The 24,835-nt window shown below is 38.1% G+C and overlaps 1 protein-coding gene across 5 annotated transcripts in view; it reads right to left on the bottom strand.

Annotated features, from left to right (window-relative positions):
- Window positions 1–1,529: 1,529 nt before the first annotated feature.
- The window catches only part of LOC127652708 (histone deacetylase 5-like), an 87,893-nt gene continuing 64,587 nt past the window's right edge, over window positions 1,530–24,835 (bottom strand). For 4 of the 5 annotated variants that reach the window (XM_052139028.1, XM_052139029.1, XM_052139025.1 and 1 more), the window contains 18 exons: window positions 22,386–22,505; window positions 21,716–21,956; window positions 20,840–21,045; window positions 20,426–20,710; window positions 13,151–13,316; window positions 12,853–12,986; window positions 12,624–12,744; window positions 11,758–11,807; window positions 10,486–10,593; window positions 10,307–10,362; window positions 9,245–9,332; window positions 8,919–9,038; window positions 8,738–8,835; window positions 8,267–8,385; window positions 7,891–8,024; window positions 7,121–7,205; window positions 6,866–7,022; window positions 1,530–5,608 (listed from right to left, as the gene is read on the bottom strand). In XM_052139028.1, the coding sequence (XP_051994988.1) occupies window positions 5,569–5,608; window positions 6,866–7,022; window positions 7,121–7,205; window positions 7,891–8,024; window positions 8,267–8,385; window positions 8,738–8,835; window positions 8,919–9,038; window positions 9,245–9,332; window positions 10,307–10,362; window positions 10,486–10,593; window positions 11,758–11,807; window positions 12,624–12,744; window positions 12,853–12,986; window positions 13,151–13,316; window positions 20,426–20,710; window positions 20,840–21,045; window positions 21,716–21,956; window positions 22,386–22,505 (2,328 nt within the window). In that variant the 3' untranslated portion in view covers window positions 1,530–5,568. The remainder of the gene's footprint in view (window positions 5,609–6,865; window positions 7,023–7,120; window positions 7,206–7,890; window positions 8,025–8,266; window positions 8,386–8,737; window positions 8,836–8,918; window positions 9,039–9,244; window positions 9,333–10,306; window positions 10,363–10,485; window positions 10,594–11,757; window positions 11,808–12,623; window positions 12,745–12,852; window positions 12,987–13,150; window positions 13,317–20,425; window positions 20,711–20,839; window positions 21,046–21,715; window positions 21,957–22,385; window positions 22,506–24,835) is intronic. The other variant, XM_052139026.1, reaches the window with a different exon arrangement.

Below are 24,835 nucleotides of genomic sequence, written 5' to 3'. Positions count from 1 at the left end.
TGCAAGAAAATAAAAGGGTAAGACTGAGTAGCCTAATAGTACTCCAAAAAACGTTGGGTTATTTATTTTACCCAATAGCTGGGTTAAACATATTGGGTCGTTCTGTTGGGTTATTCCTAACGTTTATTGGGTTGTCTCTATAATAACGCACCCAGTTGGGTTAAAATTGGTCTCGCGAGGATATTTTAAATTTCAACGGTCGACAGTGCCACTGCCAACAGAAGATACAGAGGTAAGTTAATAAATCATGTTATATGAACGCTTTTCGTTTTCTTTATCAACATACAATAATAGCTGATTCATTAAATAATTTCCCCTTAATTTTGGGTCTGCTGTATTGCTGCTCACTTGGCTACCGACACCATCACATGCTATAAAGCTAGCCTTTAAACTGTGGCGTAGAAACTATTAATTGGGATGCTCCCCTCACTGTCTGTGTTCCTCCCGACACTTTTTTTGTGTGGGAATTATACATAATATTTCATATATTTGGTAGACGCGTGAAGACAGCCGAAATTCAGTCTACTCCATGCCATGTCTCTGCCATGCTCCAGAATGCTCCATGCCATGTCTCTGCCATGCTCCAGAATGCTCCATGCCATGTCACAGCCAAGCTTCAGTTTGCTCCACACCATGTTTCAGTAGAACCCCAGACTGCTCCATGCCATGTCACAAGCAAACCTCTGCTCACCGGTCCAGGCCCGCCTCTGCTCACCGGTCCAGGCCCGCCTCTGCTCACCGGTCCAGGCCCACCTCTGCTCACCGGTCCAGGCCCACCTCCATCCCTATGACTCCACCGTGGCTCCGCTCCTCGAGCCTCTCATCCCATGTTTATTCTGTTGGTTCCTGTTTTTCTTGTCTTTTATTTTTTGTTTGTGTCGAGTCTAGTTTCATCATGTTCATGTTAATGTTTCTAGTTAGGGTTTTTGAATCTCACTTTTGTTTAATAAACTGCACTCTGGTTCATCACTCCATCATCTTCGTCCTTGCCAGCAACGTTACCATTGCCTACTTATTTATTTGTGGTGGTTCTTGTAAATTGAAACATGATTTTAAGTAACTTAATGATAGGAAGTAAATTGATAACACAATTGCAACCATTTACTTAATTAATTAATTGCAATTTTTTGTTTAATGGAAATAAAGCATTTTCAAAATATTTGTAACTTGTGCATTATAATTTATTTACACAGCAATAATAATAATAATAATGTCAACATTAATAGTATCAATAATACTAGGATGGTTAAAGCAACATTTTGGCCCCCCCAAAAAATAAAACCCAACAAATTAGTTATTTTATAACCCAATTTATTGGGTAAAAGTTGCTAGCCAATGCATTGGGTTAAAATAACCCAGCAATGGGTCGGTGCTATATCAACCCACCATTGGGCTATGTGTTGGGTCATTTTGAACCCAACTGATTTTAGTGAGTACTATGTTTATCCCTTTAACCAGTGTTTGAACTCTTTCCCAATTATTCATTTTCTAATCGAGTTTAAAAAAACAAAACAGGAGAATTCAAAGGGACAGCAATTTTTAATGATTAATAGTCACAGTAATAGATTGCTCAAATAGCGTGTATTGCACATGTGTACATATATATGCACCCTATATACATGTGTGTAGCAGTTAGTATACACACCTTTGTATTGTCGCAACATGAAAGCATTGAAAGAACACAACAAATCAGGGAATGTGCTTTGCTAATTTCAGAGCTTCTGCATATCAATATGACCAGAACATAGACAAGAAAGAGAGAAAATAAGATCAAGGTTAAAAGACCTCACAAATCGAAACTCCCAATCACAATGAGTGATGTCAAACAGCAAAGAAATGAAGGGACAGTGAAGGAGACACAACCTCTCTTTCATAAAGTCAAAAAATATACAAGCACTCTTTGAACCTTGACGATCATAGGTCACTACATATACACAACATATGAATTATCAATAAATATACAAATGCACTGAATAGCAAAATATGTGGCAGCGACAGTAAAGCTATTTTCCAAGGTGAACATCCATGTCTTTTACACATACAGAGGTTTCCTGTGTCCATGATCATAAGGCCCTGTTCACGTTGTTGACATTTTTGCTTTCTTTATGTAAAGATCATTGCGAAAGAGACTGTGTTGGAAATACACCCAGCTTCACAAATGCCTTGTTCAATAAAGCCAAGCATCATACTGTATTACATCTTGTCGATTATTTCCCCTATCTATGTATTGCTCAAACCAACACACCTAAAGAGAAGGTCTAGGTCTCAAAAAGGGCCATCAGGGACCAACATGTCTGCTGATTGATCCAGAAAATTAAAAGAAGAAAAAACAAAAACGGAGAAAAAGCTTTCAACACCAACTGCACGTTCAATATACTGTTTAACACCATGTAGGTTGAAGATACAAAACTGCACAAATGGTTGGTGATCCACATCCAAAAATCACAGTAGTTCCTGTTGCAGACAGCACACCTCATTGTCACATAGAAGAGGGAAATTCTCTTAGTGTATATTACAGTATCTAAGTACAAAGGCTAGTTAGCCTAATTTTTTCACAAAGTGTTTAGTTTCCTGTCCGACAAGACAATCTCTTTAATCTCAATTCAGTTTTTGCCAAGCAAAAGGTGGAGGTTTGTCCTAACCAAAGCCCACCGATAGAAGTCAATAAAACCGTTTTATCTGATGATAAACGACAACTAACAAAGAGACCGTTTGAGACCAAATGAACAGCTGATGTTAGTGTTTTAACAGACAGCAAAACATATTTATAAATCCTTTATCAGATAACGTAGTTAACATGGCTCTTCATAGATGACTGTTTGTTGTGAAAAATGGTGGTTTTATTTTTTTTTTAGATAACTTCTGTGATGCACAATATTTAAAAATGTAAGTTATTGCCCAGAGGCTGTCTAAGAGAACAGATAATATGCAGATACCTCATTTTTCATCAATTTACAATGAGACCATTATTGATCCAAAACCAATGTAACATTCAAATTCATATATGACTCCAAATAAATAAATCAATTGAGAGCGGAGTCAAGAAATTTCAACATCAACATCAGATCATCAATGAAAATACACAAAGAAATTGTTGCGAGCGCAAAACGTTGACGAGAGAGTTCACATTTAATTGAAACATATTTGCGGAGACAATTCACTCTGCTTTGCGTTTAATGCCTCTGAAATTTTAATCTGAGAAACTGAAAATATGTGGTTGGTTTGGACCTACAGTATAGAAATAGTGCAAAATGGGGGGGGGGGGCTTGTTACATCTGAGACCAAGTTATTCTTCTTCTTTAAAGTTGTTAAACTGAAGGATGTCTAGGAAGAGGTTGGCATTACATAATTAAATACACTGGTTTTCTTTGCTGTCTAAAGGATGCAGTGGATCAAATCCATGCAGTGGAATATAGCCCCCCAAAAAGCTGTTATTACACAGTGAAAATTGTATTGTATATTACACTATTATCTTAGGGTAATAAAAAAGCAATTTCAACCACAAGTGCAGAAGTGATTAACCAGCATATGGCTATTAAACGACAAACTGTCAACAGTTATGAATGATTACCATTAGTGTGGTGCAAAATAGCCATATACATAGCATAAAAGCTATATCAAAAGATGATGAAAATATAACCAGTATTTTCGCAGAATATATTAGTGTTAAACAAAAAAGTGGTAGTCAATCTTATTGCCAGAAAAAGAAAACAAAATAATGTTTGTCCTTCTTTTTAAATTCTGAAAAAAGACAAATCCTGAAAAACAGCAATGCAAAATGCACTGCACAGTGACATAACTCAACATCATCGGTAAAATAAGGAGCATCTGTACCACACTGTACATTCTTTATAAGAGAATACTTAAAATCAAATGACAAAATTAACACTGATACAGAACTCTTTTTGTTTTCTTTTACATTTTTTGTACAAAAATGGAAATGTTTTTCAATAAAAACAAGTCACCGCTAACACTCTCTCGCCAATGGAAATAAAGCAGTTGACGAGAAGGGGAAACAAACAAATAAAATACAAATGAAGGTGGCATAAAAAAATAAAAATAAAAGAAATAAAAAGTTGGTCACGACATTGTCAGTGTTTTCAAATAATCGCATCATGTGCTAGTCTACGGCACAAGATGGATAAATAAGACAATCTCTGAATTTCTTTAGTTCATTCTTTCATAAACAGTAAAAAAAAAAAAAGGTAACCAAACCTTTTACCAAGATCGCAACATGTACATCCCAAGAAATAAACAACGAGAGAAAGAAAAACAATGCAAAAGTAAAAACAAAAAGAAAAGGGGGCAGACGTATGATTTTTGTGCTCTCCGTCGTCATGTCTAAAATTAGCATTCTTTGAAAAATTAAGGCAATTTGAAAACCAAACAAATCAATGAAATTTAAGTCTGAGGATTTGCGATTTAAGTATTGGTGTTTTAAATATTTTCCTTAGTATAAAAGGCACCAAGTTCTTGAAAAAAGTATTTCTTGAGACATTACCATTATGTGTCTATCTCAAAGATAGACACTTTGAAAATCTGTTCTTTGTATTTTACACCTTTTCTCGTAAAATGGATAGCTCAGCATTATTTATGCTTTGTGTTTATGTGTGAACATGTCATAGCAAAGCCAAATGTTCCAAAAAAGTACTGTTTTCTCTGAGAGAATAAAGTGTGAAGATACTTTTGAGAAAAAAAGGCAAACCATCATCTTCCATTTCCACGAAAGACTGCAGGCTTATATGTACAACCACAGCTGATAACAAATGTTCGGTAAAGGGGATATAAAGTATTTATATATTTTTTGTATGTTCAAATGTGTTTACAGTGCACACAAAACTACATATATATGCTTATATATATATATATATATCTCGTATGTTTGTGTGCTTTTCATCACAGGATATAATACACATCATCAAGTATACCAAATAATCAACACAGTACAGTGTAAACGAGTAAACCTGTCTGCAAAAACGGTGTATCAACACAATCGGAACATTGGGTTCCTCTTTTCAAGAACAGTGTTCTTGTGAATAAGTGTATATGCATGTTTTGTGCTGAAATATTTTTGCTGCTTGTTGGCTTTTTTGGAACTTTATACATTTCTTATACTTTGTACAGAAAACAAAGCTTTATTTCCACCCCCTCAGAATGACAACATCACGTGCTGTAATTTGTCCTTCCTCCTCTTCTTTTTTTGCACTTTCATCTTTACATCCCATGTCCAAACAAATGAGAGAAAATAAAAACAAAGGCCTCTCTCCAAAGTGTTTTCCATTATTCGGTCTATCCAGCGGTTAGCTGCCTGACCCTCACTGGAGTGGTCCTGTATATACCCATCATGATTTTGTTGTCCTCTTTTGGCTGCAATCTGCTATGCTTTAACCTCAGGAAAGCGAAAGTGGGCAGGCTGTGAACGTGTCAGTCAAGCACCTGAAAATGAGTGAAGGACCGAGGGAGCCAATCAAAGAGCTGGGAGGTGTAACATGAGTCGTGACGTCAGGGTGACCAGAGCTGAGCAGGTGTGGACAAGAAGGTTGGAGCAGTGACCTACTACTTTCTCTTCTACAACACAGGCTCTTCCTCCATTGGCTCCTCTGCTGATCTAGGGGAGAAATGATTGATTAATGGTTACCGATTGGTTACATTTATCATTTGGATGGACTGCATACAAAACAGACCAAAATTTCTCGTTCTTTTGTCTTGAGGAGACAAAGCATACCTCTTTATTTCACAGATGAGGTTAGGTATGAGATGAACATTGTATCACCCCACTGAGAAAAAAAAACAGCCCAAGAAGATTTGCTAGTCATAGCTAGATAAAGATGGTTTAGCTGGTCTCCAGATTTGGCCATGCTGGTGTTCAGATATTTTAGCTGGTCAGCCAGCTGCTCTCCAAGCTTAAAACCCCACTAAAACCAACAATCCAGACCAGCCTGACTATTGGAAACCAGCTTGGTGGCCATCTAAGTCCAGCAAAGCACCTTAAGATGGTGTTCAGCAATTTTAGCAGGTAAGCTAGCTGGTTTCACAGTCAAAAACCTTTCTAAAATTACCAATCCAGACCAGCCTGACCAGTTGAAATTAGCTTGGTGGCCAGCTAAGACCAAAAAAACTGGTGTTGAGCTATTTAAACAGGTTGTCCAGCTGGTCTCCATGTCTCAAACCCCACTAAAACTGACAATTCAGAACAGTCTAACCAGTGGAAACCAGTTTGGTGGCCAGCAAAGACCAGAAAAGCACTTTAAGCTGATGTTCATCTATTGATGCTGGTCAACCAACTTGTTTCCAAGTCCAAAACCCCTTCTTAAAACACAGCGCTAGACTAACCTGACCATTGGAAACCAGCTTAGTGGCCTGCAGCTAAAGAAAGGCCAGCAAAGCACCTTAAGTTGGTGTTCAGCTAGTTTAGCTGTTTGGCCAGCTAGTCTCCAAGTCCAAAATCCCTCTAAAATCACCAATCCAGAACAGTCTGACCAGCGAAAACTAGCTTGGTGGTAAGCTAAGACCAGCAAACACCTAAAGAGATGGTGTTTGTCTATTTAAACTGGTCAGCCAGCTGGTCTCCAACCCCAAACCCCACTAAAACCACCAATCTAGACCAGCCTGACCAGTGGAAACCAGCTTGGTGGCCCAGCTAAGACCAGCAAAGCACCATAAGCTGATGCTCAGTTATTAAGGCTGGTCAATCAGCTTTTTTCCAAGTCCAAAACTCCTTCTTAAACCATTACGCTAGACCAGTCTGACCAGTGAAAACAAGATAGAAACCAGCTTGGTGGGCAGCTAAGACCAGCAAATACTTTAAGCTGGTTTCATATGTATTCCCTTTAGCAGGGCTATTGTCTCACTCATGTTACAGTACCTGCTGGTTTCTGTGGAGGTCATTGTCTGATCATTGTCCACAGTGAGAGAGGCCATGGCGGTCAAAGTGTCTGCCTCATCCTTCTCCCGTCTCTGAGCGTCCAATAGAGACTGACCAACTGTAGGAGCCAACCTCTGCAGAGACGCCCAGTGCTTACCTAAACATTTAAAGAGAGAGAGAGAGTTTGGAACTGGTATAATTGCTTTCAATTGTTCTTATTTACTTCCTTACTACTTACTTCCTTTTCTCACTTACTCTGAATCTCAATGACTCTCTCTAAAGAGGCTGCTGCCTTTGGACATGGTTTCTGTTGAAGGACAGTCAGTGGTAAAGGATCCAACTGTAAAAGACACAAAAATAACACTCATAACACAACTGATCACATATTATCATCAATTATCATCACATTACTGAAATGATCTTCCAGCTACTTTTCAAACTAAGTAATGTTTATTTCAGCCATATGAAAATCATTTAATAAAAGTTTAATTTACATGTTCTGTTGCAACTGATTTATGGTTTCATGTTTGGACACCACTATAATGTATGTTTAAAACAATAATAGTAATTTAAAAATGAATCTCTTATTTTTCTTCTTCTAATTGTTTCAATAAGTTTAATTGACATAATCAAAAACCCTTTATTACTGAAAAAATATTCAGTAATATTACTGAAGCTTTAGCCATTTGTTTTACCACATAGAAGGCATGCATTTTTCAGAAATGTAACTGCTCTATCAATTCTAGCAACATATGAACCCAACAAAAACACACTGGGGAAAAATGCAATAAAATAAATCTGATAGAAGTTTACTGCTATATGCAAAATGTAAACACCTGTCAGATGATCTTAGCATGTGAAAATGTATTGCATCTCTTAATGTCTAATATCTGGGTTCTCTGAGATGGCAAACATATGTAATTGCTGTTTTTGACATTTATAGCATGTTGTCAAGCTAAATATTTTATAAAACATATATGTATCCATCATATTTGTTTGCATGTATGTGAATGCTTGATGGGCACCTCTTCTCCAAGCAATGCAGCCACACAGGACTCCGATGCGTCACAAATGGCAGTGAGGTCATGACCTCCCTCCAGTGCCAAAACCACACGGCCACCAGCCAACTTCATCAGCTGCTTAGTGAGATGGCCAAAACCTACACAAAGAGCACAAATGCTGTGTAATTCATCAACAACAAACAAACTGACGGCCTGATTATTTGACCCTGTAACCCAGGTACCTCAAAAGACTTCAATAACCCTAAATCTATTGGTTCTGTACATACTTTATGATAGCAATAATGCAAATCCAGGTATTAATACATTTTTAGATAAATATAAAGTCGCTTATGTGTAAAATGCAAACATTTGTGCAAAAAATCACAGTAAAACAACTTACATTTGGCGGTGACATTGTATCCACCCAGGGGTGACTGGTGGCCCTCCACAGCATCAAAGCCCGCGGACACAAGCACCACATCTGGGGAGAACTCATTGGCTATGGGCATCACCACCGTTCTACAAACACAACAAGATTTGTTTGATTTATAAATACACTGCAAAGACTTCCAAGAATCACAAATGCAGATCTGGCCCTAGTAAAAATCAAAGTTCATATGGGGTCATTATTGTTTAGGATACATCCTTTTAACTTTGACAAGGATTTATATGTTGTTGTTAATTAGTGGGGTCTTTTTTGTAATTCTTTGTGATCTAAAATAAAAGCATTTTAATTCTAAAAGTGCAGTTATTATTTATGTTTTGCATGAGCTCTCTAATTATCAATTTGTCTTTCATCCCTGAAGAAAACCTTTAAAATCACAGTTTGATCATAGAAGGCAGGAAAGGGTACAGGAAGTGCATATCTGACCTGAAGGCTGTGAGATACTCAACATCACCCATAGGTGGCTCTACTCCACCAGTCCAGGCAACGTTGACGTTAAAGCCCTCTCCTGGACCAACACCCACCTAAAGATGGTCCAAAAAGAAAATCGGTTAGAAAAAAGACACAATCTTGTCATGTGTCAAGCCATCAGAGCCAAAACTGTTACCTCCTCAGGAGCGCCGCTGCCTGGGAAAAAATTGCCATCATCATAGCGATGCAGGGAAATGTACAGCACATTGGGATCGTTGTAGAAGGCTTGCTGGGTCCCGTTTCCATGGTGAATATCCTATTCAACAGAGTGAAAAAGTTTTGAAACATGCTTGGAAATAGTATTGTATGACAAATATCAAACAAAATCACAGTGTTTAGTGTGTCATGAAATAATATATAAATTTGATTTAGAGAAGCTTTCCATTTTTACATCCATCAAAACAAGCTTTTATCCCCATAAAATGAATCAGTACAATCATGTACAAATCATGCAGAACTCACCCAGTCTAGGACCAGGATCTTGCCCACTCCGAGTTTCTGCTGCAGGAGTTTGGCAGTGATGGCCACAGAGTTGAAGAAGCAGAAACCCCTGCCGAGAGACACACAGAACAGAGTGGATTTATAACTCTGTGAAACCCCATACATTTTTTACCCATCTATATAACAAACCTCTTGGCAACCAAAACTCCCCATATGGTGAACACTGTAACATTTATCAAATGTGTTTTTTGACAGACAATTTCTTACTTAAAGGTGCTGTAAGCGACTTTAGCGTTCTGAAGCTTTCACGTGACTGAGTCTTTGAATTAGCCACGCCCCTTCATTCCAAAACCTCTGTTCAAAGATAAACAGAGACCAAAATCGACCAGAAGCGCAGCACTGTTTGTTCTGTGGCTGTCAAATTCATCAGTGGCACAATAGCGCCCTCAGCTGACAAATATGATGAATCACAGCCTTAATGATCCGTGTCAAACACAACACTATGAAAACGACAGGTGAAAAGCGTCAATGTCCGCGGACACATTTGTGTTTGCTGCTTACAAAGTCTGCTGTCACAGAGACCAGTAAAATATCTCAGGACAATTATTTCATGAATTTCTTAAAGGGAGTAGGACATTTTTTTGCTTTTAGCACCTTTAAGATATTTAAAGTTTAAGTATGTAATTACATGTTTATATTTCACCCACTCTTACGCATCTTTCCTAGCAACCGGTACTACAATGGTCTTTGACTTTACACTGACACCTATTGGTGTGGGTGCATGAAGTCTTTGCTTAAAAAATAAAAATAAAAACTAAACATGGCAGCCAAAATAAGGGACCACCTGTCTTATGTAGAATAAAACATGTTTTACACATAATTATCAAAATAATATTCATTTATTTAGGTGTAAACCTTTTTAAGCAGACTTAGTGCACCCTTAACAGAACATCATAAAGATATATATATATATATATATATATATATATATATATATATATATATATATATATATATATATTATTATTATTTTATATATTGTAACACAGATAGGCGATTCAAAACAACAATGCTCCAACTCACATGGCGGTGGATTCTTCAGCATGGTGACCAGGAGGACGGACCACAGCAAAACCGTTCTATACATCAAACAAAGATAGAGAGGATAGAAGTTGAAGTCAGCATTTGAAAATGTGATAAAATATAGAAAGTTAATATTTATGGAAGGTCATGATGGCATGACATAAGAAGCAAATTTGAACCTTCAGTTCCCCAGCGGCAACTTTAAATGCCAGCTCAATGACGCAGCCCACTGCCATACGCACAGCACCTGACGAGTGCATCTCATTCCACACTGTGTCGCTGTCCACCTACAAGGCATATTATCATGATGTCATGTATCAGTATAAATAAGTATATCATTCCAGCAGTGTTATATTGACCTTCTGGAATAAATTTATGAAACTGAAAAATGACTGAATGTCTTTCTTTACTGTAACGGCACAGACATTAAGCTGCAAGGGTCCAAAATGAGCAAAATCCCAGATGTGTGTTTGATGTGCAACAAAATTCACCAAAATTTAGATTTTGTGCATAATGCGGGACTTTTAATTATTATACAAGCCTGAAATACACTGGGGACATTTGAAATGTCTGTGCTTACAGCTCACACAAACACACAAGGGAAACAAAACAAGCACTCTTACAATCATTTACTATGCCTTTCAACAGAATTAATATGAAGTAAACATTTCCATAAGGGCTAATAAATAATGTATGACCAGTAATTAATCAACAGTGGATCATCATTCCTTAATAGTAGATCATCAGCAATTGCTTGACAGTTGACATGTGTCTTTTTTAGGCTATAACATTTCAAATGAATAATTGTAAATTAGCCCATAAACAGTGATGGTGTCATAGTCTTGGCTCTTTTCCAATGCTCTATATGCAAATATTGATTAAATTAAGCTTTTTGTAGCCTATTTGTTCTCTAGATTAATGGTTTTGGCCACAGAGAAGAAAAAAAAAAAACTATTGGCAACTAAAAACGTCAATCTTTTACTGATAACCAAAAGTTCCAAAAAAGCTACTATCGGTATCCATTAATTGGATTAAAAGCAGATATATTGGTTGACATCTACATATTTACTTTCTTATTAAATGTCCTCAAATTGTACACAATTTGATATTAACCAATAATAAATCACTCTGAAATATGGCATATTAATAAATAAGTAGCAGTGCACATTATTCTTAGCCTTATTGCAATTATTGTTGTTATTAAAATATTAATAAAAATACAAAAATTCAATAGTTGGAAGTAAAATGTCTCTGAAACGACTTTTTTGTTTTCTGCTAGTGTAACCAAGGCCATATTAGCAGGGGGAAATTATATTAAACAATAACATCATATTCCACCTTTCATGATCCAATCAAATCTCAAAATGCCATGAAATACACCATATAACATAAGTGCCATTCATTATGAATGCTGATTGATTCTTTTCTTTAAGGAAAAGGGCATTACTCACCCCAATGCCTCCACACGGAAGTACAGCGTACATTTTCTGATTGATTGGACCTAGTGTAGAAAAAAAAAGGAAAGAAAATGAAAAGTCAATCTGTGGGTGTTACTTTGCCATACTGTTATGTTTAGGCCCACATCTGTTGTTCACACATAATCTATTTGGGTAATTACATAATTGGCTATGCTAATTCAGTTTGGAGGATACTCAATGCATGACAATGACGCAACTATCTAGCACTTCTTTCTTGCTGTTCAACAAAGAGCACTCAAGGTCAAAACATCCTGCACTTCTTCAAAGCATGTCTCATATAAAAGTGGAGGTGGTGGAGTGATGGCAAATAACAACTGTCCGCAGCTGAACTTTCTCACACCCAACACACACACACACACACACACACACACACACACGCACACACACGCACACACACACACATTCCGCTGGTGACTCAGAAGCGGGGGTGGGCAAATGTCTAGAACCTATAAAAAGCCCAGGCGTCTGTCAAAGGAGGTTTGCTTAAGCAACGCATCAGACTGGAAGTGAGTGAGGAAAGCTTCTGTGGATGGAGTACTCGGAGGAGAACCATGTTGTGGCATAGCAAATCAAGACAGCATCTACACATGCAAGCAGTTTTGGGAAAGCTACTTTCAAACTGAAGCTTATAAAGCTACAAGTTACTCCAAATTGAAGGTAATTACTCTGTTTGAAAATGGCTTAACTACTGTCACTCTACTGAAAAATGTAGTTAAGTTGGTAGCGTTGCTACATAAAGTTTGTTTCTCCCCAACTGCACACAAGATCCTTACACATACCACTAAAACAAACACACATACATTGAGCTTTTTCAGCAACAGAAACCCGATAAAACCCACCAAGAAGTTTCTTGCTGTCCAGTTTCTGTCTGTTCAAGGGACTGGTGCCGTACAGCAGTGTGTGGTACTCTGAGTGCACAGTTTGGATTTCATCTAGTGTTGCCTTCCTTCCTCTGATCCTCTGCAAACAAACAAGCAAACAACATAGCAAGAACATTTCACTATCTTTATTTCATTCATTTTATTCAGGCTGGATTTTCTTCCACCTGTCAGAAGGTGGCGCACTCACCTCACAGCGACCGAGCAGCCCTGTTTCCTGTAGCCTCGACCAAACACTCTGAATGCGACCAGCATGTTCGGGATGAATGTTTGTGTTGCCACACATGCACTGATGCTTTAGCATGAAGGTGTCGTATACCAGCCCTGAGAGAGAGTAACATTTATTTATACACTAAAAGGCTGTTGAGCCATAATCAATATTAACATATTTATGATACATTTATTTGAGGAAATATCTTAATCCAGTTTCTGCTGAAATCACTCGTAGAGTCTGTCATATTTGATTAATTGACAGTTTTCTGGTATACCTGTCGTGAAAAGATGTTTGATGGGTATCTCTGTCAAGGGCATTCCTTTAAGACTAGAAGTGACGGGGGAGGACTGTGCCCTTCCTAGGGGTCTGTGGGGCATTCCTGTGATGGAAAGAGAGGCCTGGAACACATTCAGTTGCTGCGCATGCTGTTGGTCCAAATACTGCAGAAAAAACACAGAAACATCATGATTAATTTCAGTTTAATTTCAGATTCAATTAAGTTCAGAACGGTTTAATTTTGATCAGTTCAGATCAGTTTCATTTAGTTCAATTCAGAAGTTTAATTTCATTGAGATCAGTTTAAATCAGTTCAGTTCAGAAGAGTTTCATTTAGTTCAGAACAGTTTATTTGTTTAGATTAGAAGTTTACTTTAGTTCATTTCAGAACTGTTTAAGTTAGTTCAGTTAAGACCAGTTTAATTGAGTGCAGTTTAGAAGTTTAATGTAGTTAAATTCAGAACTGTTTAATTTAGTTAAATTCAGATCAGTTTAATTTAGTTCAATTCAGATCAGTTTAATTTAGTTCAATTTAGAACAGTTTAATTTTGTTCATATCAGATTAAATCCAGAAGAGCTCCATTTAGTTCAGAACATTTTAAATCAGTTAAGAACAGTTTAATGTAGTTCAGTTGATTAATTTAGTTCAGTTCAATTCATAACAGTTTAATGTAGTTCAGTTCAGAACAGTTCAAATTAGTTAATTTCAGAACTGTTTAATTCAGTTTGTTTCAGAACAGTTTAATTCAGTAGTTTTGAATCAGTTCAATTCAAAAGTTGAATTTAGTTGAGTTCAGAATGGTTACATTTGGTTCAGTCAAGAACAGTTTAATGTAGTTCAGTTTAGAGGTTTAATTTAGTTTATTTCAGAATAGTTGAACTCAAGTTCAGTTTAGAATGGTTTAATTAAAGTTCAGCTCAGAACAGTTTAATTTAGTTCAGTTCAGAACGGTTTAATAAAGTTCAGCCCAGAATACTTTTAGTTTGGAACCGTTTCATTCAGCTCAGTTTAAGTACATTTAAATTCAGTACAGTTCAGCTTAACAAAGTTCAGTTCAGAAAAGTAGTTTAATCAATCCCTTGAAGTAGTTCAAGTTCAGTTCAATTCAACAAAAATAATTTCATACATATTTTATGTAATTCAGTTCAATAAACCATAGCTTTCTTTTGAGTTAAAGCACTCCCAAAGTATTTGACAGCGGCTCCAGCTAAGATCAACCAAACAGGAATGCAGGCCACAGTCACACGCTTCAGCAGAGCATGAACATCACAGCAGAAAGAATATAAACCTATGTTATATGGGTATATTTAACAGTCGAGAGAGACCACTCTATCTAGTATAGGACACCATATAAGACCAGTGACAGAACATAATTGCACATGTGTGTGAAAATTAAGTTATGATAGTAAGAGACCAAACATCAGTCCAAGCACATGGTCTGGAGCATCTCACCGAAATCCAGCAAACACCTGCCAAAAATCTACTCAAAGAGTCCCCTCTAAATGGCCTCAGAGTTTGCTTTACTGTATATCAGATCAGCAGAACAGAGAAGGAGACTATGTGTGTGTGTGTGTGTGTGTGTGCAACCGCACACGGAGACAGTCAATGATGCAGTACAACGAGCAATAGAAACACATGCAACAAGAGTTTTCTTTAGCAGGGCAACAGATGCACAAGACGATGTTGTTTTCTTTGTACGAGAGCTTGAGGTTGAAGGTATGCCAACACACATGTTGGTTTCACTATATTAGTGAGGACATCTTATAGATCCAAAGCTTTTTTACAGAGATGATGTTATTTGCTAAACCCCAGCCCAATCCCTAAACCTCAGAGAAAACCTTTACTATCAGTAGACATTAAGCAAAACAGGATTATGAGCCTTTCAAATTGTGAAGATCAAATGTACTCAAGTTGTTATTCGAATTTTTTTAAAAGGGCCCTCATATGAAAACCTGTGCACACGTTTACTTGATTATCTAAATTGGGACATCCCATAGACATCTATTGTTTAGCTAATTGTGGATTGTGAGCAGATATTTGAAGCTCCAAAAATCACTTAAAGGCATCATAAAATAATCCATATGACTCCAGTGGTTTAATCCATGTCTTCTAAAGCGATACAATCACTTTGGGCGAGAAACAGATTTAGTGCAACAACAATGCAAACCAGCATGTACCCAACATATTTTCAAACATTGCGCTGAAATTTCAAACACATATTTTCAATATTAGCCAACATACAGGACTATGCAATTACACAAACACCATCAACACAAGTCGCACCAGCTTCTATCTAAATTAAAAATAATAAACGAATTCAAAGCTGAATACTGTGGCTGTTTAATTGCAAAAAACTTTGAATAATGTATCTATATAAACATTGTTTACAGCTTTGTTCAGCAATGTCACATATAGCCTATAAACAAATAAAGATTTGCAGCACAAACATTATTTATTTTTTTTTTTTTGCATTTGAAATTTGATGTGGTGAAAGATTAAATCTTTGCCAAAAATGAATGCATCAATGATACCAAACATGGCACAAACCAGAAGCACGCACAAACAATGAACAAAGGTGAGAGTGATTTAGCCTGCATGATTTCACGGCTCTCAAAAGTTATCTTGTTAAATACAAAGAAAGGAATCTGTTATGATGTTTCTTTTATCAGCACAAATCGAGCACAAACGCACAATACGGATCAAGCGATTTAGAGTAAGTCACTGCTCACAAAATGTTTCATGCTATTTCTAATGAAGATAAATAGTTTCAGTGTTTCTTTTAACGGCACAAATAGAGCACAAACGAACGAAACCGGTTCGGAGCAATTTGGAACACATGGGGTGGAGAATGACGTCACTGCTCCCGAATACAAGCTGGAAGGGAAATAGATACAACATAAAATATAATAGATACTGCTTCTTCTATAGACACAAACTGAGCACAAACAGATGGCACATGTTTGAAGCGATTTGGACGATATGGTTTGGAGAGTGACGTCACTGCTCCTGAAAAGTTTATTGCTATAGGCTAAGGAAGGGAAATAGATGCAGTGTTTCTTTTTAACAATACAAATCGAGCACAAACGAACGGCACCGATTTGGGCCACGTGGGGTGGAAAGTTACATCAGCCTAATATCTTGAACACGGAACCAGCACAAACATTATTTTTTGCGGAAGAAATCGGCACAAAAGAATGGTATAGATTTGGTGCTGATTTAATTATATCGGGTGCCAACTTCACGGAGGTTATGCCCCACTTTCAATGCTTGGACCCTAATTACTATAGAGTAGCCCACACATTTTAGCTTATAGCTTAAGATGTACACACACAAATACTCAAAATTCCCCTGTTCATGCAACTCTGTCTTTTCTATTCAATACATTAAAGCCATGCAGCATTTCTGTCTGTCTCTCAGTATGGCAGGTGAGGGGCTCAATTTGTATTCTAGACACCGAGGCAGACAAGCAGATGCATTCACACACACACACACACACACACACACACACACACACACACACACACACACACACACACACACACAGGTAGGTGTGTTTAAATGAGAAGAAAAGGGCAACTAGATCCGTGGCTAACCAAAGCAAAAAGAAATGTTTGGGATATTGCTGTCTCAATGGCGACTGCTTGTCACTTCTTAATACACACACTCAATGCATTGTGTCACGTCAGCCTGGTGGGCTGTGATTGGGTGTGAAGTGCAGGGCAGCGAAAGCAGGCAGGGTCCGGAGGAGGAAATGAATCACCAAGAAGAGATGAGTCAGAGCCGAGCCATTCACGGGGGTGTGTATGTGTAGATATATGTGTGTGTGTGTATATGTGTGTGCCCTTGTCTCTGTGTGTGTGTCTGCCGCTGCGCAAGGAGGATGCAGTCTGAATTCTAATGGCATGCCCTTTTGAGATGTTTTTCTCAATGATTGTAGGCAGAGAGAGGAGGAGGGTGTTGCTCTGTCTGTTTCATTCACTACTTCTCTCACTCATTCACTTGTTCCTTCCTTCCTCCCTCGCTCATAATACAAATGTTTGTTAGTGGGGTTTGTGTTAAGATCAAAATTAGCTGTTTTTGAGGACTGATTCTGCCTGGATGCAATAGAAATGAATGGGTCTGAATGCATAACTGCATGAATCATTGAGGTGGTGGTATCATTATATACAGTTGAAGTCAGAAGTTTACATACACTTAGGCTGAAATCATTAAAACACATTTTTTAACCACTCCACAGATTTCATATTAGCAAACTATAGTTTTGGCAAGGCGTTTAGGACATCTACTTTGTGCTTGAAGTAATTTTTCCAACAACTGTTTACAGACAGATTGTTTCACTTTTAATTGACTTCATCACAATTACAGTGAATCAGAAGTTTACATACACTAAGTTAACTGTGCCATTAAGCAGCTAGGACAATTCCAGAAAATGATGTCAAGCCTTTAGCCAATTAGCTTCTGATAGGAGGTGTACCTGTGGATGTATATTAAGGCATACCTTCTAACTCTAAATAAATCTGCCAAGAACTCAGAAAAATTCCACAAGTCTGGTTCATCCTTGGGAGCAATTTCCAAATGCCTGAAGGTACCACGTTCATCTGTACAAACAATAGTATGCTAGTATAAACACCATGGGACCACGCAGCCATCATACCGCTCAGGAAGGAGGCACATTCTGTGTCCTAGAGTTGAATGTAGTTTGGTGCAAAAAGTGAAAATCAATCCCAGAACAGTTAGACAAGTATCTATATCCACAGTAAAACTAGACCTATATCGACATAACCTGAAAGGCTGCTCAGCAAGGAAGAAGCCAATGCTCCAAAATCGCCATAGATAAGCCAGACTAGAGTATGAAAGTGAACATGGGGACAAAGAACTTACTTTTTTTTTTTTTAGAAATTTCCTCTGGTCTAATGAAACAAAAATGGAACTTTTTGGCCATACTGTCCATCGTTATGTTTGGAGGAAAAAGGGTGAGGTTTGCAAGCCGAAGAACACCATCCAAACCGTGAAGCATGGGGGTGGCAGCATAATATTGTGGGGGTGCTATGATGTGGGGGTGCTTTGCTGCAGGAGGGACTGGTGCAATTCACAAAATAGATTGCATCGTGAGGAAGGAAAATGATGTGGATATATTGAAGCAACATCTCAAGACATCAGCCAGGAAGTTAAATCTCAGCCGCAAATGTGTCTTCCAAATGGTCAATGACCTCAAGCATACCTCCAAAGTTGTGGCAAAATGGCTTAAGGACAACAAAATCAAGGTATTGGAGTGTCCATCACAAAGTCCTGACCTCAATCTGAGAGAAAATGTGTGGGCAGAACTGAAAAAGCATGTGCGTGCAAGGAGGCCTACAAACCTGACTCCAGTTTCACCAGGTCTGTCTGCAAGAATGGGCCAAAATTCCAGCAACTTATGGAAACTATGGAAAACTATAACCTCTTGCTTGTGAAATGGGAAGGGTGTGTGATTTTGGCACCAGGACGGCGTATTAAGGGCGGGTTTTTAGGGCAACGCTGCAGGGCTATTGGCCTTATGATGGGAAAGCAGATCGATTTTGGTTTCGTGGCTCGAGCTCCAATGCTCCAGTTGATAGCCCTGCCTTGCACTGGCCAGATGTTGGAAATGCTGCTAATGAAATTTAAGCAAGAAAATCTGATCACTTAGAAAAGCAATAGCACACCTGTTCTCAACTAGCCACATTATTTGAGGTATCATGTCCATAGCACAAATGGTGTGGAACAGCTTATGTGTCAAAGTTCAATACTTAGGGTAAGAGGTTTGTTTAAATCCCTAACACAATGTCTAAGCAACCGTAATGGTGATGCATACTAACTAAACTTCTGCTCTCTGAGGAACCTCCACCCTCATTCTCAAGCTGATTTCTTAATGAGTGAAATGTATACACTTCAAACAGATCGTTGTGTCTTCCTTTCTACAGTCATTTATCTCTCTCTTCCCCCTCATGCCTCCAGATGTGAGTCACTGGTGGGAGGAAGGGAAGAGAGCAATCTTCCTCTTTAATCCCTCCTTTTCGGAGGGGGCTGCAATTGCTCTTGTTGAGAGGGAAACCCTTAATCTCCAGTCAACAAGCCCCCACAAGTGCGTCTCAACACTCATCATGAAAGTGCTACACACTTAAGCTCTTGAAAAGTACAGCGGCAGAAGCTTCGCAATTTTGATGGCACTTAAAAGAAGCTGGACAACAATGCAAAGGCCACACAAATTTTAACAGTGTAGTTAACTATTTTACATCTTCTGAAAAAAATGTGAGAGGTGCTTGCAAGTAGAAAACTCATTGCTCATCTTTTTAATCAGTATTTTTCTGGTTTTCCACTGAAAATATATAAAATAGTGTTCTGCAGGCTGCCCAGAGGTGTTACGAACATGAGAGCCATTGCCTTAAATGTACTTTAAAACTATTTCCAAAATTCGGTTATAAAATAAATAAGTCGAATCCAAATGGAAAAAAGTTTAGATTTTCTTAGGAAAATTGTTTTTTGTTTTTTAACTGAAAAATTTGACAAAAATACAGATAAGACAATTATTGCAGTGTGGTTGCCAGGATATGAGCAATAATAAATAATAAAAAAAATCTGGTTTTATTATAAATGCTTATAGTGACTGATCTGTTGTTGTGCAAGCTCATAGCTCAGTAATTTATGTGCATAGGTTTTGCATGATGACTCATGCATGCACAGCACTGTTCTTTGTCATGACCGGAAAAATTATATCAGACTTACTCAACACCAAAGTCAAGAAATGTTTCTGACCAAGTGTTGATGGATTTGCATGCTATGCAAATATAATGTGGGTGGGAAAGATAAAGAGCAAAGGGATAAATATACACCACTGGCTGTACAGGTTATAAATGGAATGGTGCACAAAGGTTAACATGAGTCTCAAGGGGTGCTCACACGCGACCAGCAACAAAGCAACCAGACGTCATTAATTTTCAATGAGGATTGGCGATTTCTGGCAACATAAGCAACAGAGACTGCTGGTAATACGCAGGGCCAGGACAGAATCTGCAGACTTTTTTCACATTTTCTACACTAATTTTGGGGGGAATTCTGAATAATTATGTGGGAAAGATTTAAATATGTTAAAATAAAGTATAAAGTATACTTTGGCATTTAGAAGGTTAGTATTCATTAGCACTAGCTAAGTCACTTCAGGTGAATTGAGTTGACGTCTCTGTAGTTGATGCAATTTTATAAATTAAAAATATTTTTATATTCAAAATATTAAATGTATAAAACAATTCTGACCTGACCATAGGGGGCACCCTCTTCATCACATTCCCTCAGTTCAATGGCTTCATCTTCATCATCTTCTTCCTCCAAGTCACTTTCTGTGCTCTCTCCCTTTAATGGGACCTGACGTTCAGAAGGGGGCGTGGTCTCACCAGAGCTCTCTTTATGCAGCCCTTCCCTAACATGATCAACCCCCTCCCCTCGCTCCTCATGCATCTCTGCAGTTTCCGTAAGCTCTTCCTCTGTCTCCTCAGGGTGAGTCGGAGGCTGTCTTAGAAGCTCCGCCCCTTTGGAGAGGATCTGAAGAAAGATGGGTCTAATTAACAACTTTTACTAAACTGTATAAATAAATTGAATAAACAAAAGGACGTTTTTTAGCTTAAATAGTTGTTGGCGAAGCAATCAATTCCTTATTATTGCACCCTTTACCTTATTTAGCTGGTAGTGTTTCTGTTTCTCTAGGAAGTGCTGGTGCTGCTGTTGCATTACGAGGTGCTGCAGGGCCTGTGGTGTTTGCGGTAGGGGCGCTGACTGTGTGCGGCTCAGCGGCCGGTGCCAAGGCAACTTATTCACTGTGCGCATGTTGTTGGAAACCCGCTCACCTGTCACCAGCGGAGACTGCCCATACATAGGAACTGTAGGATAAACAGAGGAATACCAAATGTTTGGGGGCAACGCTAATGCTTTACTCCATAGAGCTCAATGTATTTGTCGACTCATGTGAAAGCCCCTTTACAATAAAGTTCAGCTACACATTTAATCAGTACAGGCATTGCATGGAAATCGAACCCAAAACATTGGTGTTACTAACAGCAAGATTACTATTCAGGAAATATGCCTTCGTAGGCAGGATTGGTACATTCATAATTTGCATACTGAACTATGCTATTACATCATTACATCAGTTCATTAATACTGATACCATAGTTATCTATGATCGTACAATGTTTTCTGTTTTCATAGCGACTTAGTACCAAATTACTGGTACTTTTGACATTCCTCATTAGTTCATAACCTTTCATCTTGTGCAGCCCACATAAATGCAAAAAATTACGATATTTTTAGCACTAAAAAGATTCAACAGATTAAGAGAACAAAAGCTTGACCATTAAGCACTGACATGTTATAGGTCAAATTTACATTCATGCATTTAGCAGATGCTTTGATCTAAAGCGACTTTGAATACTAGGTATACAGTTTGTCAGTATGTGTTCCTTGGGAATAAAATCCATGGCCTTTGTGTTGCCAGTTACCTGGTCTACCGAATGCAATGTGTAAGTGTAAAATATGCACTTATGTGTGTACCTGCGAGAAGTGCACTCTGTTGACGAGCCTGCTCCAACAGTAGTACATGCTGGAGCAGTGAGGAATGGCTACTGTGGCTGTTAGGAGCGGAAGGGGGCTCGGGGTCATGGGGTGCCCCTGTGGGAAGGCACGTCGGCAGGGACGATGTGCTGATAAACTTCCCCGTGAGTGCCCCACCTTGACGCAAATTCTGGATTGCCTGCCGCTCTGCATCCTGCTGGCCCCCGAGTTTCTGAGGGGCCTAGAGTAGACAATAATAGATTAGGGCCATAGACATGAGAGGATGTGTCTTCCCCAATATTAAGTGTAATTGAGAAATCTGAGATACCAGAGTCAACAGGAGTTCAGCCCAGAGGCAGACCGACATAACGTGTTTACCAATTAATCTGTGCCGATAGTTGCGATTAATTGGATATGCCTCAATGTATGACAGTCATAGTAAGGAAAGACTAAGAAATCTCAGATCATTCCATAAACTATCGGCCCAATAATCGTTTATAGGCCTTTTCACCACCTTAATTTTCGGTATAGGCAAAATCCACTATCGGTCGACCTCTAGTTCAGCCAACACCATTTACTAACTCCATTCAGGTCAAGGAATTTCAAAACACAGGAAACATCTGAATCTCAACTATCACAAAGCCACCAGTATGTAGCACATGGCACTCACCGTGATGTGTGCGTTGGCAGGCAGTCCCAGAGAGATGTTGGGCAGAGATGGAGAGGTGTAGAGGCTCAGGGGACTCAGTGTCCCGTCTCCGGTCATAGACTGATGCAGAGAACGTAACTGCTGCCGAAAGAGAAGAAAAGAAAGATGTGAGACCCACAGCACAATCAAAAGGCACAAACATTAAATAGCAACCTGAAGAAAGAAACCATTTAATCTAGGGAAGGTTTCCCAGACAAGGATTCGGTCTTGACTTGATCACTTTATTCAAAGACATTCTTCTTTGGAAATCCTTCTTTTGAGCTTTACTTGTGACAAGGAAAGCAGCATGTTGGAATTAATTGTCTATATTTGGAGTGACACTTCAAAACAACATTACATTTTCAGTGGCAATGCAGTCTGTTTGAACAGGACTGTTTGAACAGGAAATTTAATTATCTAGTGGTTCTCAAACTTTTCAGACCAAGTGCTCCTTTGATCAAAGCAGAACATCGAAATGCAACATATTCACCACAATGATCAATAATAATTGTTTCAGCATTGAGCAAAATAACTGTACAAGCTTCCCATTAGGGACTGAGTGACAATTCCATATTTAGATAAATCTACATTTTCCAGTTGTTTAGATAAATGCCTATAAAATATCTGTTTTTGTCTATTTTTAGAATATTGTGTACAAGGGCTGTCTGGGTACCTCTGGTGGTTATACATACCACAGTTTGCGATCTACTGGCCTAGTTACAAATAGCGTACAAATGTGCTTTGTATTATTTTCTAATTTCTAATGAGTAAAAGACCCAACGGAGAGCTCAGTGAGAAATGTGGAGGTGTTTTTAAGTGCTGGTAATGCCTTCATCTGACCCTAGTCTTGGAGCGCAGCCATTTCAACAGCCAAAAAACAAATATGAATGGATCTTGCGAAGCAAAATCTATTCATCCCCAAAGACCCAATTTAAGCCTTTCAATAAAAGCTGTTCACTGAGCTACATCACTCTCACTCTTACTCAAAGATTACACTAAAAAAAGACAAGGAAAAAAAAAAAGACACCGACATGGCACAGCACCCTACCTGCAACAGAGATGATGTCAGCATTCTATTCTCACTCTAATTTGTCCATCACTTCTCCCGAGGTTGTATTGCTAGGCTACCGGGGCTCTGAAATAATGATCTATAATATCCTTTGCGTGCTGGACAGAGCTAATGAGTTGATTTTTACATCATTTCCGCTGTTGACCATTCAATAGAAGAATGGAAGCGATCTAGAGTTTGCTGGCTGAAGAGTTTGACAGTTTTTCGTCACTTTTTATTGCCATTTTGACTTATTCCAGCACACACTGCCCCCATCATAATTTAAAGTATTAAAATACTGTATATTATGCAATGGGATGCTAACAAATATTTAACATCATGAGGAAAACAGAAAAGTGATAGTTTCTGACTCTGCTGTAACCAGCAATCAAGTAGTCATATCAAAAGACAATATCCCACCAGAAGCACTATTTTGTAAAAGCATAAACAGCTTGTGGGTCATATTTCAAGTATTCCGAACACATACGGTAGGTCCTGGTCTGAAACAACCCCAAAAGTCAGTAAAGAAATCACTGGCATGGATGCTCATAAGATAACTTTCCTTTAAAGAAAAAAATATAACAGTGGATTTTTTCTTGTGCTGCTGGAGCCAATAGGAATGCAAAAATAATATTTGCTGTGGCCTCCCATTCAAGACTATAGAAGTTTACTTCCGCATTCCAAACCAGAAAATATGAAAAAGGTTCATTTAAATACTCCTATAAGAAAGGTAATACATTTAATTATAGTTTTTTTATTTATTATTTGGAACTTAAAGAAATATTCAAGGTTCAATACAAGTTAAGTTCAATCGATAGCATTTGTGGCATAATGTTGATTATCACAAAAAATTATTTCGACTAATTTCTTTAAAAAAAAGAAAAAAAAAGAAGCCAAAATCGAGGTTACAGCGACGAGTTACAATGGAAGTGAATAAGGAAAATGTTTTGAGGGTTTAAAGGCAAAAATGTGAAGCTTATAATTTTATAAAAGCACTTACATTAAGTCTTCTGGTAAAACTCATGTATTATTTGAGCTGTTAAGTTGTTTATATCATCGTTTTTACAGTCGTTTTAGGGTTTGTTGATGAGTCGTCATTGCAATGAAGTTGTAAAATTGGCAATAACTAAAACAGTTAAGGTTAGTAAGCGACTTTATCACACTAAAAACATGGTAACACGCATTTTGTTTATGTCTTGTGGCTAAACTTTTCAAACATATAGTATTTTAACATTTACAGATTGGCCCCATTCACTTCAATTGCAAGTGCCTTACTGTAATCCTTACAGATTTTTCCTTTTTTTTTAAGAAAGGGATGGGCAAGCCAAAAGTGATTTTTGTGTTAATCTATATCATGCCACAAATGCTGTCAAGCTTAACTTGT

Source organism: Xyrauchen texanus, chromosome 12 (genome assembly GCF_025860055.1).
Source record: "Xyrauchen texanus isolate HMW12.3.18 chromosome 12, RBS_HiC_50CHRs, whole genome shotgun sequence".
NCBI classification, from domain to species: Eukaryota; Metazoa; Chordata; class Actinopteri; order Cypriniformes; family Catostomidae; genus Xyrauchen; species Xyrauchen texanus.
This window is presented reverse-complemented; position numbering and strand designations above follow the sequence as displayed.